At 35.4% G+C, this 15,039-nt stretch overlaps 1 protein-coding gene across 12 annotated transcripts in view; it reads right to left on the bottom strand.

Moving 5' to 3' along the window:
- Positions 1–15,039, bottom strand: part of ZFC3H1 (zinc finger C3H1-type containing) — a 55,473-nt gene that overhangs the window by 23,098 nt on the left and 17,336 nt on the right. For 11 of the 12 annotated variants that reach the window (XR_014228065.1, XR_014228066.1, XM_082310779.1 and 8 more), the window contains exons 10-24: positions 14,788–14,925; positions 14,240–14,361; positions 13,757–13,903; positions 12,516–12,690; positions 12,203–12,334; positions 10,917–11,465; positions 10,724–10,833; positions 9,318–9,449; positions 8,090–8,211; positions 7,421–7,522; positions 6,940–7,056; positions 5,877–6,060; positions 3,895–4,081; positions 3,237–3,428; positions 997–1,234 (exon numbers count right to left, since the gene is read on the bottom strand). Coding sequence is in view for 10 of the 12 variants with exons in the window: in XM_082310779.1 (XP_082166905.1) it covers positions 997–1,234; positions 3,237–3,428; positions 3,895–4,081; positions 5,877–6,060; positions 6,940–7,056; positions 7,421–7,522; positions 8,090–8,211; positions 9,318–9,449; positions 10,724–10,833; positions 10,917–11,465; positions 12,203–12,334; positions 12,516–12,690; positions 13,757–13,903; positions 14,240–14,361; positions 14,788–14,925 (2,647 nt within the window). In the remaining 2 variants the exon portion in view is untranslated. The remainder of the gene's footprint in view (positions 1–996; positions 1,235–3,236; positions 3,429–3,894; positions 4,082–5,876; positions 6,061–6,939; positions 7,057–7,420; positions 7,523–8,089; positions 8,212–9,317; positions 9,450–10,723; positions 10,834–10,916; positions 11,466–12,202; positions 12,335–12,515; positions 12,691–13,756; positions 13,904–14,239; positions 14,362–14,787; positions 14,926–15,039) is intronic. The other variant, XM_082310783.1, reaches the window with a different exon arrangement.

Genomic DNA, 15,039 nt, shown 5'->3' with positions numbered 1-15,039 from the left:
AAAAGCTTTCTTAACACTCATCACCACAGTGCAAAGACAAAAGTCCTTCAGAAGTTTCATCCCTTGTTCATTTAAAAAACAGGAAACATCCTACCAATGAAATGTTAAAGCCACATTACAGATAGCAGTGTATCACTATACTTAAAACTACATTCCAGGACTTCCAGCATAGCTGCTGAAAGCTGCTGAGACAAAAGCTCATGTAGGATATTATTTTTCTTCTCAGCATAATAAAAGGTTACCCAACAATGAACACCCCATAATGAACACGCCATTGTCATGGCTAGACTGCCTTCACTCCCATAGTTGGGCTACTCAATCTATCCTTGAATATTTCCACACTGCATTACCACCTGCAGCATAGGTATATTCCCAGTAGCAATTCAATATTGCTGCTGGCTAACATGCTAAGTACTGACATTGATACAATGCTATTATAAAGTCTACCTCTGGCAGCACCACAAGTCAAGAATTCAATTTCTTCTAGTATCTTCATTTTACATCTTCAAAAAATTATTTGGTTTAAGTAAACTTTGAATGAAGACAAACACATGCACTGCTCTGCCTCTTCTAAGGAAACACACTAAACTTCCAAGAAAGTAACTTTCCAATAGACACATCCCATTGAGGGGAGGAAGGGTAAGAGAGAACGACAACAGAAGCTTGGCTTTATGCTTGTATAAGCCCAAGAAAACTAGCAATGTCATACTGTCACAAGCCACTGGTCTTTATCTTGATAGAATATCACAGCTGAGAGAAAAAGCTACTGCTTTGAACCACAGATGAAAAACTCAGGGTGTGCGTTAAGTACCCAAGAACACGGACTTTCCTCACTGCTCTGTTCAAATCAAGATGAAATATTCACTGGATTAATCCCAATGACTTAACATGGTCATCAGCAATATTGGACTGTCTTGAAATTCCAAAAGTTGGACAATATTTCTTGATTTACAACAAGAGAGTAATGTATTAAGTAGTTTACCTCCTTAACCTTACCTTCAAACATAGCTAACAGCGTATCAGGATTGGTCTTTACATCTTGAACTGTTTGCCATGGTATTAAAAATGGCTCTTTGTTCATGATCCTTGAAGGACTGACATTGGCTGGATCATAGAACTTGACTGGGAGAATGCCGAATTCAGTTAGATGTATATAAGCCAGCCAAGCCAAGCAACGGTCATTTACAGTAAGGCGTTCTGATATTATCTTTTCATTTGCTGATTTTAAAGCATTCTGTAAAGGTTAAAAGAAATAAAGATTTTATGGTTGAAATATAATGTAAGATCTAAGAATGAGAAAAGGAAACAGGAAGAGTAAGTTTTAATATTCTCAAGTTTTTTTCCATAGAAAAGACAGGAACTAATTCTTTATGTCAATCATGATTATATTTGGCTTATGTGAATGTGTGACTGTATTCAAATTGTATGCGTAATTTCTAGTAACAGGTTTAGAAAAACTGTAGAAGATTGTTATTTTGAAAAGTGAACAGAGAGAGACTTTGAAAACAGGCATCTCCCAACATGTGTTCCATTTTTCTGCTTAATTCGTGGACAATTACTTCCAGTTACATAGAAATAATCTATTAGCTCTAGGACAACGCATCTACAAGTTGGATTCAGCTTGCTATAGCCTACTGAGTTTTGGAGGTTTTTTTGTTTGTTTATTGGTTTGGGGGGTTTTTTATTAAGTTCTAGTTACACAGCTACTAACTTACAGCTATCCAAGCCTACTGAAAGCACCACCATCTCTAGGCATATTGTTTAAAAAAAAAAAAGTGTCGGAAATGTTACTGAGAACAAGGATACTGCTTCAAATTTTCCTACCAGTTATATGCAAAAGCAGAATAGCCCAGTTAAATTGGCAGATTGCAAATAAAATCATTAGAGCACGCAATTAGACAAAGTCTAAACACAGTTGCTCCTAAAATGGAGCAGAATCTCATGGTTGGTTATGTGCCAACATTTTTCTGGATAAATGCAGTACAATCAAAGAATGCACTTTCAAGGGAATGAAAGTACTTGTAAATTTAGGCAAAATTCAGCAGGACACTTGTCCTGTAATAGGCAAAATCTGAAGTTTCAAAAACATTTCACTTATTCACTCTTCAAAATATTTACTTCAGAAAATTTACTTTCAAGTTTTCAAAGAGACACATTGCTACTTACTCTGAAATAGCATTTACTTAGAAATTATCTTCTCTTAAATATGGTTAAATAATGTCTTGGGGAGAGATTTTTTAATTACACATTTCAGATGAATATAAACAAAAAAAATGTTTGGTTTTATGATGATGCTTCGGGGAAAGGTAAGGGAAACCAATTCATGTTATTCTCCCATATACACTGGATTTCCACGTCAATTGGACACAAACCGAGTTTTTTCTCCCTCTGTTCTTTTTGTTCATTCAGTCAAACATTCAGTTACATTGATCAGTACTGCTGTGTTTAGAATAGCTTTTGGAGGAAGTCAACACAGCATTACACTTTTCTATCTAAACTGGAGCTAGAAAAAAAAGCATTACAGCCTCAAACCACACAACTGAGAAAAAAAATGGTTGAGGGTGTAGCAAGCAACCGGTGCCACCTGCTGGTAGGAATGAAAAAACTTGCAATTGAAACTAGAGCAGCTCCCACTTCTAGTAGGGCTGATGTCAACACTCCATTTCTCACCTTCATCCACCACTTCTATTGTCTACAGAACAGTAAGAGTGACCTAAATTCTTTCTACAGTCACAATACAAGCCTGAGATAACTCCATGACTTTGGAGTTCATGGGATCAATAAAGTCTGATTTAACAGTCTCCAAATTTCGTAGCAGGGCAACACTGTTATCAAACATCATACTGTGTTCTTTCCCAAGAACTACTGGTTTGATTTCTGTAGCAATAAACATTTGAGTACCTGAGGCAATACACTACTCACAGGTCCTTCACTGCAGAAAAATGTTCTATGGCTTAACAGAAATCAAGAAGTAAAGCAATTCCCTGAGAATTATTTTGAGACTTAGTGGTCTAGGCTATTAGCTACACAAGCAAAGCAAAAAAGGTACCAAAAACCCCAAAGGTATATCCAAATTTTCCAATGGCATCATATCTCAAAAGAGAAGTCTCTAGAAGAATTCCTTCAGCAAATAAAGGAAGGAACAGTTCTTCTAAAGTTGACACTACCAAGTCAGAGGCATGATGAGAAAGGTGAAGGTATGAAGACAATTCCTGGGGTGGTAACCTGCAAGTTACCTGCAGCAGAACAAGAGCATTCTGATGTCTTCCTGTAAACAGGCTTAAGTGAACCCTGTACAGGAGAGTCTCCAGCAGCTGAAAGGACACGAGATTTGGATTTTCTTCTCCCCCTGTCACTTCCATTAGAAACTGTAGCATCCTCCCACATACATAGTCTTTTCCATCAAAGGAATTCTCCAAATTCAAAAACTAGACAGAAATAATTCATATTAATAATAATCGGAATACTAGTAAAGCTTCTAAGTTAAAAAAAAAAAATCACATTAATCACAAACTTTGGATAATGTCTTTCACCACCTTATGAACGATAGTTCCCTCCCTCACACCAAATTTTCACATTAAGCCTCAAAAAATACTGTTTAAATATTAAAGATCAAATAGTCAAAGTTAAATTTTGCAAGCTTAAGTAACAAAAATAAAAAAACCATTTTATTTTAAATAACTTTTATTACCTGAGGAAAACTGATGATTTCTACAAATATCCAGCAAACAGAACTTCGAATCACTTCATTTTCTGAGGAGCTTTTGAGTTTTCAAAAAGCTATAGTGTTTTTCATTTCACACTTTCCCTGTCATATGTACTGGTTTTCTACAGTAGAAAACGCACACTTACATGAACATTTCACATATACTTTTTTTTTTTTTTTTTACTTACTGTCCACCAGATTTGATAAGATGGAGCATATTCCACTGCTGTTTCACACATTTCCTGTATCTCCTCCTTGGTTCCTCTTTTTGAGAAGAGTCTGAGGTAATGACACCAAATTTCAGGATTTTCTTTATTGTTCTCAAGGGCTCGAGCCAACACATTTAAAGCAGAATCTAAACACTCAGACGATGAGCTGTAAAAATTAAAAAAGCACTCACATCAACTGTGTTAGTATTATGACTTACACAATATCAAATATGAAAATGGATGCTTATAATTAGAACGAAAGTGACACACAGCCATCTTTTTTTTTTTTTAACATGTGCTGTCCTTTACTATGAAAGTTTCAATGTTTCAGTAAGTTTTCGAAGGTTATTATTAGGTGCAATTATCGTAGCACATGGAAAAATAAGTTTCCTAGGAAAAGAGTGCCAATTCAAATAAGAGTCCAGTTTAATTGAAAATGAGTAAGATTCTTCTGTAAGCAAGTCTCAAGCTGAAATCATATAAAGGCAGTTACCTAATACAGACTTGAAAACTTAAGTAGAAATTTCAACCGCTTAGTAAAGTAAGTTAGAATATTTTTGTCACATATTTAATTTACTTCCTACAGTCATCAAATATAAGCCTTTATTTCAGGTTTCTCTGCATGTCATGCAAGTTTTCTCTGCCTCTACACCATTAAAAAAAAAAAGAGACTTTACTTTTTGATATAATGATCATGAGATACCAGCAAATTAATACAAGATTAGCTCAAGTAACTGACTATATTGCAAACCACAGAGCTGAGCTTTAATTCATAAACAAACTTCCATAAAACCACAGAAAGCTTCCTGAGGTCACATTTATTCTGAAAACATCTTTAGAAGTTACTTTGCATAGACATTTATGAGACGAAAAACACATGTCCCAAAATAAAACTAACACAGTTAACCATATATAAGTCTGAAGCCTTCCCAACCCCTTCTATTACCACTGCCACCTACTAAACCACTGTTTCTTCAGAGTATGAGGCAGAAGGGAAGGGAAGGAATGGGGGAGGTGGCTGTTTTAAGAAAAGGATGCATTGTCTTCCATCAGGTTTTCTCCCTTCTCTTCTTGGTCTTTTTCCAAGTACGCTTATATTTAGAAACTGTGCTTTTCTCACCCTGCCGCTTGCTGGTAGTATATTCTTTGAGTACTGGCCTTTCCAGTTCCATCCCTTCTAGCGTTCACGCAGCTATTGATATAGCTAAACTGATCTTCTGCTACATTTTCCATTATCCACAGTTTATACAAGGCTTTTAGAAGAGAGCTGCTCCGCTCCATTTCCTTTCCTCCCTGCTGCAGCTGCTTAAGCGAGTACCTCACTATTAAAATCTAAGTCAATCTCTAGAATGAAACCATAATGACAGAATTCCTACTGAGATTATCTGATTGCCAATAAAAACATGGTATCCCGCAGAATAATTTAAAAAAACAGAAACTAGAGAAACTTAAAAATCCAAAAGTTTAAAAAAAATTACAAAATAAGAAACTGAGTGCTCAACTAGACCATTTCTACAGGGATAAAACCATACAGTAGAACAGTTCTTACAAGAAAGCTTTCTGATTAAAGTAATTTCAAACATTATTCCAACCATTCATTCTGTAGAGGATAAACTGATTTGAGTTTATTGGTCCACTATTTTACCACCAGAAGTACAACATTCCACTGTAATCTTGGGAATACATTAGGTTGTGCACTCTTGAAACAATTATTTCTCCCACACTACTTTCCATCGACTTCCATTCTGAATCAGAACCTACCTAAAGATAAACCATCAGTGTAATTTATACCTCACATACTATACTGTATACAGTGGGAAATCTAGTCTTTTTTTAACCTACTTTTAAGTAATAAATTATTTGTGGCATTGTTGAAGAAAGTTCTTTAACATCAGAAAGGAAACTTGATCATACCAGCATGGGTAAAGCACAAAATCAAATCTAAAATGTAGCAGACTTACCCTTCATTTTGATTCAAGTATTTGTATGCAAGTTTAATCCAAAGCTGTACATCACGAGGGTTTTCCTGGACACTTGCCTCCAAGTTGGAAATGTCATCAGTCTCACTTGTGAAATACCGGACATCATCTGGAGTCACCACAGCATCAAGAACTGGAACTCTTTTTTTATGTTCTGTGGGATGAGCTGCAAATAACAAAACCAAAAACGTTTCTTTTCAAAACAGAAGTGACCTGTAAGACTAGAACTCACATAAGGGGTGGCATTTATATATTTCAAGTATAGCCATTGACCAGAGCAAGATACGGTTATTTCAACATCCTCTAAAACTTACTGTGTAGTCTGTAAAACTAGTTATATTTCAAATGTGAAGGCAAGAAATAAATAGCAGTAAAAGGCTGCTTTGATCAACAGACGCCAATTAAGGCAGTTCATTAGGCAGCATTAGGAAACAGACACAAAGAAAAATTTATCTAAATTCTGAATCTCTAAAAATCCTTTTTACAGGATTTGCTAACAAATCTTAAAGCTCCCACTTGCATGAGTCACATGTGAAACACTGTTGGGTTACTGACGCTCTAGCAAGCTTCCAAGTCTCAAATGCCGTTTAACAGCATTTTTTTTTAACTCCTGACCTCAACACCAAATGTTATCTCTGTACAAATTTAAGATAACTGAACACATGAAGTTTTACTATTTATAATTCTGGGAGGGAAAAATAAAAATTAAAAAAAATCCTAACAGCCTATGGGCAAAGCCGAAACACTCTAGCGAAATCGTTCCTTACGTTCCTTTTAAGAACAGGTAAGTATAAATTCCACTTTAACTTCCAGTCACACATTATACTACTTTTTTTTTTTTTTCCCTTAAATGCAACAAATTCATGCCAAACTTTACACAAAAATTTATGCAAAATACAGTCTGTATGCAGGAAAAACGAAGTCAAGAGAGCTATTAAAAGCATTTATTTTCTTATGAACCACTTTAAAAATTAGGTGTTGGGAAGAGGTTGGTAGGTATTTTCCCCCGTACTCTTTTTTAATGCATGCCACACATCCAGATTACCATATTTAATAGGTCCAACGAACTGTTCCTCTTCACTGCTGCTACTATCTAACAGAGGTTTTCTCCAGTACTTTGGTCTCCATTTCCTTTTATCTTTCCATGTTGTAAATGGAGGTGCTGTAAACAAGCAAGGTAGTAGAAATTCTTTCACTTCTCTGTATTCAAGATTAAAACATCTTTGCTAATAAGGATTTTAGATAAAAACATTCTGTGAGTGCAACACAAGTGTGTAAGTTTCAACACAAGTTATTTAAAATCTATTGTGCTCAAGTCACTTTTCGAAATTGGACTCCAAAACTATTATACTATTGCCTTAAAACAAACTCTGCTGCCTTTAATTTACCATAAGCAGAATTTATAATACTGAGATAAATAAGCTTAGCAACAACAACAACAAAAAATTTCTTGGTTTACAAAAATCGTCAAGGTGCTTATATAATTAAAAAAGTTTATACTGTATTTAATCCACCAAGTTACTTACTGTGACTTTTACTCTCATTGACATTGCTGGCCAGAAGAACAGCCATCTGATCCACTGACATACGGTCTCTGTTTATACCAAAAAGTTTTTCAACATATTTTTCTGAAACAAGAATATTTGTATCTTAGGTAAACACATAAAGGAAAATGGATAGGTAACTTAACAGCAATTTAGCACAACCTATGCTGAATTCATGAAATATGACTGCTTCAAGAGGTATGGTAATTTAACATACTAGAACAAAGAAATTAAAAACTGGAAGAGTTCTGTTCAGCAACTTGCCTATATGGCAACAGCGTTGTTATAAAATTCCAGCTCCACTGAAACAGACCAGTCCAGTAGTTACAAAAGGAAGTGAGGAACGAGAGAAGAAAAGATTCCATGCCCATTGCTCCCCAGTCCCCTGAATCCCAGCAATACTTTTTTTTTTTTTTTGAGTGAAATGTTCCACAGATAGATGATTTTTTTTTTTCTTTCTGTAGAGACACCAAGCTAACTACCCACTACAAAGGACTGAATTGGACAACTGCAGAGACCTATTTTTTCCATACAGCTGTATCTTATACATTGCTTTACATCAAAGACCTTGCACCCAGAGCTTTTAATGAAAGCCATCCCCTTCAGAAATTAATCTTTATATACAAAACCGAACAAAAGACTCTTAAAAACCTGTGGCAGTGCTGATTTCCTCATCAGTGCTTTTTTCTGAGCAACCAATCAGTTCTAAATTGTAAGACAGAATATCCTGAAACAGCTGCTTACGGCTAAGAGTGCAGTCTTTCATGTGCTGCCTAAAAACAAACAAATAAGCAATTAAAATATTTATCACAGCAACAATTTAATAAGGCTTGTAACCATAAAGTTGGTTTTGGTACACGCTAGGGTAAGGCATAAAGAAAATGATACCTGCAGAAAACACTATAGCCTGCTTTGAAATTTCTGTTAAATATGTCTGGGTCTTCTCTAAACTTAAGCCTGCATCAATAACTTAATCCTAGTCTTCATTATTTCACTATAGCCTTACTCCTTAAAATAAACCTCTAAAGACTCACTTCACACTAACACAAAACCACAGTATTTAGAACTTTCCAGTTCAAACAAGGCAGGTATAGGAATTAGATATCACTTCGCATTTAAAAGATTCAAACTATGGTTTGATGGTAACAGCTAAGAGTTGATCCAAAAAAAGCTGTCTGCCACCGAAAAGGACAAAAAAAAAAAAAAAAAGCTAAAGTCTACTCCTATTATATTTTTCCAGTAGTTAGAAGTTTCTAAACTGAGTTTATTCCTGACCAATTCATATCAATTTGCTCTTGTGCCAGCTTTTTAAATATACTGTGCAACATTATTCAACAAACTATTTTTATAGTAATATAATTTAACACCAGGCTTAAAAGAAACAAACTTAGCCAGCATTTTCCCAGAAAACTAGAATTCCACTACTACTATGTGTGGGTTTTTTTCTACATAATCACATAATATTTGGTATATGCTTTATTTTGGTTAGCAACATGATACATCTCTGGTGTGCTTAACAGTATCAACCACTACCTGAGGTTGCATGAAGGTCTGAAGTTATGCTGAAGCTATAAAGCATGAGGAATCCTGCCTGAATTACAGGGCAACCAAAAGGTGAAATATTCTCTAACAGTCCATACTGCTTTTCTAAATTTACATCTAAAGATCTCCTTTCCTCATGGCTTAGATGAAAGGGTTTTTTCCCACCAACCAAGTATCTGCAATAGGGTATTAAAAATATCTTTCTTTTCCAGAACTTGTGTATAGGATCATAAATCCAGACCTTTTAAAGAAATTAAAAACATGCCTATTTTGGTCTTTGAGTCAGACATCTAGAAGAGATGTTTAGTTCAAACAAACAAAATTAAAAAGAACTCACCACTGACAGTCATCATCATTACATGTGCCTGTTAAATCAAAACGGCAGAAACACTGTTTTGGCTCAATCATATTGCTATACGTTACTGAACTGAGGTACAGTTTCTCCTTGGTTCGAAAATACGGACTAAACCTAAAATGAAACAGTGCATTATTGTGACAAAGCTTACAAAGTAACACATCAGTTTTACAAAACAAAACATTTAAAAAAACCCAGCTTTTTCTGTATTAAATCTCATTATTTCCGAAACCCTGCTACTGACCAAAAGCATCTCTGACCCATGAGTTAAGAGGAAAGTGAAAACAGTGAGAGGGAACAAAACAGTACTTCTCAATCTAAACAGATTCTGCTCTACCATTTTCTTCTCCCTCAGGTGCAGAACTTCATTCATATAAGAACAGGAAGTGTAGTAATCATCCAGTAGGGAAAGCAAACTATGAAACTGAATTTTAGTTTAGTTCTAGCAGAACTGCACTCATGCTCTAGTCAGCATAAGATCAATGTCAAATGGAAGTATAAAGAGAACCGTTAAAGATTAACCCAAAAAAAACAGTGAAAAAAATCCACATCAGATTTTAGAATGTGTGAACAAACAAAAACCAGTCTGAGCTGAGCAGACTAATGCTTGTTTTAAATCTTTAGCTAAGATTTGACTATGTCAATTTGGGGATTTCTAGCTCCTTAAGGAATTGAAGCCACAAAGTTAAAATGAATACTACTTTATGATGCATCCTCCATCTTTTGCTGCTTAAGAATACAGAAATAAAAAACCTGAAGCACATGGTAGGATTCAACTGCTCCAGTTTAAATTCCAGACTTTTGTTTTCTAAAAGTTAATGTGTAGGAACAAAGCTCTCTTTAATCAAAATACAGATGTGTCAAATTGATTACACTTGCAGGTGACTACTTTAAGTCCAGATGAATCACTGTGGTCATGCCTCTTTTCCACTGAGCAGGAATCCAAAAATAGGCGATTGGCTCAACCTTGACTCAGACAATGTAAATCCTAGCCCAGTTTAAAGACTACGTAATTGAAATACACTTCTGTTAATTTTTTCCCTGGATTTTAGATTGCTTCACATTGGATATAAAAATCCTGTTTTCAAATGCTTAACTATTATTTTTTAATTTAGTTATACCAAACAACAACGACCCAGCTGCAGGGAACAGTTTGCAATACAATGTAAAAGCAGCATACTGCACAAAAGCAAGGGACTCCTGCATACCGGAATAAGTAACTAAAATCATTAGGTTCCCTAAACTACACAAAATTGTTTCAGGATGGTCAAGTTTCTCACTGCAACTTGTCTTTCTGTACATGCCTGGCTATCAAGGAAGAGCAGCAAAGAATACTTGAACAAGAACACATATACACAGAAGTCAAACAGCTGCTACAGTCTTCATACCTGTAGGATTTAAATACTAGAAGAGGACTATGATACGGTCCAAATGGAAATGGCTTCACTTCAGTTTGTTTATTTTGTGATGTAACAAAATCCATGTCCACTGAAATTTCCTAGGAAACAGACAAACAGGTATACAATAATTGCAATACCACCTAATAAAGACAACCTTCGTATTAAATTTTAAAGCATTTACCTGACCACACAACAGATCTTCCTTCGGCACTATAAAGGCAGTACTTTTCACCAGCAGCTCTTTCAAGCTGTCAGCTTTAGCATAAAGTTTTTTCAGTTCATCAACGTTCAACCCAAGGAACAGCTCAGGCTCCTCTGATGCCTTTTTAGAAAGTTTGTTTATAGTTTCTTGTTTTGGAGTGTCCATGTGTTTAAGATTTGGTTTAGTGAAAGAATTAGATTCTCTGAAAGATCTCCTTCGTTCTCGGTTTGAATTAGACAGAACTTCATCATCAAAGTAGTTTTCTTCGCTGTCCAAAGACAGTTTATCCTGTGTAAGATCATGAAGTGACGGCTGAGGTAATGTAAATTCAGATTCCTCTTCTGCATGAGGTGCAATATTTGATTGTTCCTTGGTTTGAAGTGCACGGGCCTCTTTCAATTTTTGAATCTTCAGAGCATATTCATACTCTAGTTGCTGTAGTCGTTTTTTCTCTAGTGCAATCAATTCTGCTGAATGCTTTTTTGGACTCGATGCAGGGGAGTTCTCCAATTTCAACATTTTGCTTGGCTGAAAAGAAAAAAATTCCCTTTATTTCATTTTCACATTTACTGATCTATTGACAGGAGGTAAATGAAACATGGGCAAGATATTTAATTCAGAGTTTATAAAAACGTATTTTGAACTCTTGCCAGAAAATTTCAAAAAACAGCAGCAAAACCACAGAAGAGTTTGCCACAATCCAACTGGCATGTTTGCAGGTTTTTCAATAAAAATTACCCTACATCATGTACAGGGCTTCAACAGAAGTTCTGACCGGATTTAAAAGGTGAGCTATAAAACAAGTATACACAGTGGTGTTGGGGGGTGGGGGGTGGGGTGGTGAAAACACAAAAAAAGAAAAATTTACGAAAATATTTTAGCCTGGTTTTTCTCTATTTTGTTTTTCAAAACAACAAGATCAGATCCCCACTTCAGCATCTCTGTTAGACAGTTTTAACAAGATCACTGATGTCTACAGACAATAAAGTATTTCCTTCCTTCACAGGCATATAGCTCCTCTCATTATTTATCTACTAATGACATTCCCCTGGCACAGAAATGCAGGCTTTGAATAGTTTTCTTTTTTAAATGCTTAATGCTTTTTCTGTTGAATTCTCAAAAATATAGGAAACCAATAGGAAGATTCCTACCGTGCTTTTGAAATATTTTCTTATTTTCCTGATCCCATTTGAACTAAGTTTCCTAGTCAGAACTGCTACTGCTTTTCAAGTACGGCATGGTTTAAAAGCATGCAACAGACTTACTCCAAGATGATCTTGCTCCAGTTTTCGTTTCCCAATTTCCTTACTTGCTACTGCTTTTGCTCGAGCAAGTTCTTCCCCATATTTTAATGCTAGAGCTTTTTTTACTGTAACTCGTTGTTGAACTTTATGAATCTGAAAAAAGAAAAAAAAATACTACAGTAAGATGCAAATTTTCAGATATGACCACATAGTAAAATATAATCAGAAAAGACATAGGACTAATTCAAAGAAAGACTACTGCCTCCAAAAATCAGGCTTCCCATTTCAAGATTTCCAGCTCTAGGAAACAGAAACATTTCAAAATTGAAGTTACTTGTTCCTGAAGCTTCTTGAGAAACATCTTATTAGCATTCAGGATCTTCTCTGTTGCTTGTAGCTGTTCAGCCAGTTTGTTAATCTTACTTTCAGCAATTCGAACATTCTCTCTCTTCTTGGCCTCTTGTTGCAACAAGTGTTTCAGGACAGATTCATCCTTCATCAACAGAAGTCTAAAAGTAGAAAAGCCATGTCACAAAATTTTTTCCGAAGGGAAGATTCTCAGAGCTATCATTGCTCCTCTGAAACCCTAGTTATTTAAGACCCCAGCTCTTTTTCATTTATCAACAAACAACATTCTAAGTTTCTCCATAGTCTTAACATTCATAGGACATTAAATATTGGTAGTACATACAGCAGATTTCAGTATCCCAAGTTCAGCATGTCAGTATAAGGCAGATGAAAATACTCTAGTTATGAGAACAGGGGAAAGTAAGCAAGTGGTGTATCTTTAATACTCTTTTTAACATTAAGACATCCAAAAAACACATTCTTGCTTTCTGTTAAGTAACAACCCAATTCTTCCTTAGGGCACATACACACATTAGCAGATTACAAGCCGTAGTACTATAGCACAATAGCAGAGTAATTAAATATAAAAAGCTATGGATTAAAGGAAGCAAGATAAAGACTTAGATAGGTGTGAATAAAGGCAGGGAGGAAGAATGTCCTTCAATTTATGTCTGACCAGGAACCAGTTTGTTCACAAGACCACACAGGAATAATCAAGTAGCAGTGGAAGCAGAGAAGGATGATGCAAAGCACTTATATTTTCCACAGTAACTTGGAAGAAGGGTGAGAAACATGAAAGAGGCATGCTAAAAGAGAAAAGGCGTACAGGAAAAGCTTCAAACAGCATACCTATTCTGCAGAAACACTCATTCATTTTTATGTATCAGGCATATCCCATTGAAACATGTTACCCTCCAAGTGTGTAGAGAGTAGTGAAAAGCACACTAATTTTTTTCATATTTCAGAGTTATTAAGTGGCACAGAGGATGTTCTAGTCACTGAATGTAAACACAGCTGAAAACAGTTAGCATGACAAATCATACTTAGAAGTTACCATCAAACACCACAGTTCCTTTTGTACAGCAATAGAATTAAAGACTGGATAGCTCAAGACAACTGAAAACCAATCATCTGCTGTACTTTAAATGCTACACATTTGAAAATATTATTTACAATTTTCATCCTGCTAAGCGAACAAGGTAAGACTTACAGCAGTGAAATATGTACCTGTTTTTCTTAAGCTTTGCTTCTGCTTCTGTGACTTGTTTTGTCACTACTGCTATTCTCCCAACTCCATCAACTTCACCATCAGAATTTGCAGGGGACGAATTGTTCTTCAGTGGATCAGACTTAATTAAGCGCTGCTTCTCCCGACTAAAACAGAGATGTTAAAAGCAAAGATGTTCAGTACCTTCAACATTCATTTTGACCTGTACTCCCAACAGTTTCAAAATCTTCAAAAAAAGTAGCAGGACAAGATTGCAAGTTAAAAGAAAAAGAACTTTCCACAATGGCAATCAACCACTGTAAGTCAGTTCGAATCTAAGGACTTTCTTTAGACTCCTATATTGTTTTATTAAAAATTGAGTGGGGGAAAAACCTGAAGGTAATGGCAAGGTTTTCAAACTCACATTTTCCTTCCAGTGACAAAAATAGACTAGTAAAGGACTACACAGAATGTACATTTTACATTAACAAACTCAGTTGTACCTGGCAATCTCTTCTTTTAAGAGTCTGTATTCTATCTTCTTATCTTCTGGTAGAGCCTCTGGAGTTCTCATTGGATCATTTTCTTTTTCTGATTTTGGAGGGGCTTTGATTTTTGAGGCCTGCTACAACAAGGTTCAAGTCAATACTAGTCACACTAGTTTAAAGTACAGCTATTAACTACTATTTAAGAGATACTTCAGCACAAACTTAAAGCTGTTCAAGGCTAGTAACATCTTTTAAGCCAATATTTTTTGCTAGTAATTAAAGATGCATTGAATTTTAATTGAAAAAATGAAACCAAAATATAGTACAAATTCTGTCTTCAGGATGCCATCTTAACAAAAAAAAAAAAAAAAAAACACACCCCCCCACATTTTCATTAGCTTGTGCAATCCAAATTACAATGTAATGGTCCAGACAGGAGTAATGTACTCACTCTTGCCCATTTCTGATGTAATCCAGTATTTCTTGAACCCAAATCTAAAGTTTGAATTCCATATACAAAGCAAAATCATTATAAAATAAACCTACATGCTGACAGTGTTTACCTCAACATTTCTCCTTGCTTCTTTTATCATAGATTCTAGTCCTCCAAACACACTGTTAGTTGAGTTAGATGGCTCTCCATCAGACTCGCTATCATCTGAGTCATTTAATGTAACCACAACAGACTTGTGTTTTGGAAGCTGTGGGGAGAATGAAAGAAGCTTTATAGCAAGAAAAAGTTAGAGACAGATACAACTAAGCACATATTTACTATAAGAGAAAAACAAAAGATATTAACTCCTTTTGTTATCATG

Source organism: Platalea leucorodia (genome assembly GCF_965183815.1).
Source record: "Platalea leucorodia genome assembly, chromosome: 4".
NCBI lineage: Eukaryota > Metazoa > Chordata > Aves > Pelecaniformes > Threskiornithidae > Platalea > Platalea leucorodia.
Note: the sequence above shows the minus strand (reverse complement) of the source record. Positions and strands in the feature narration are given on the sequence as shown.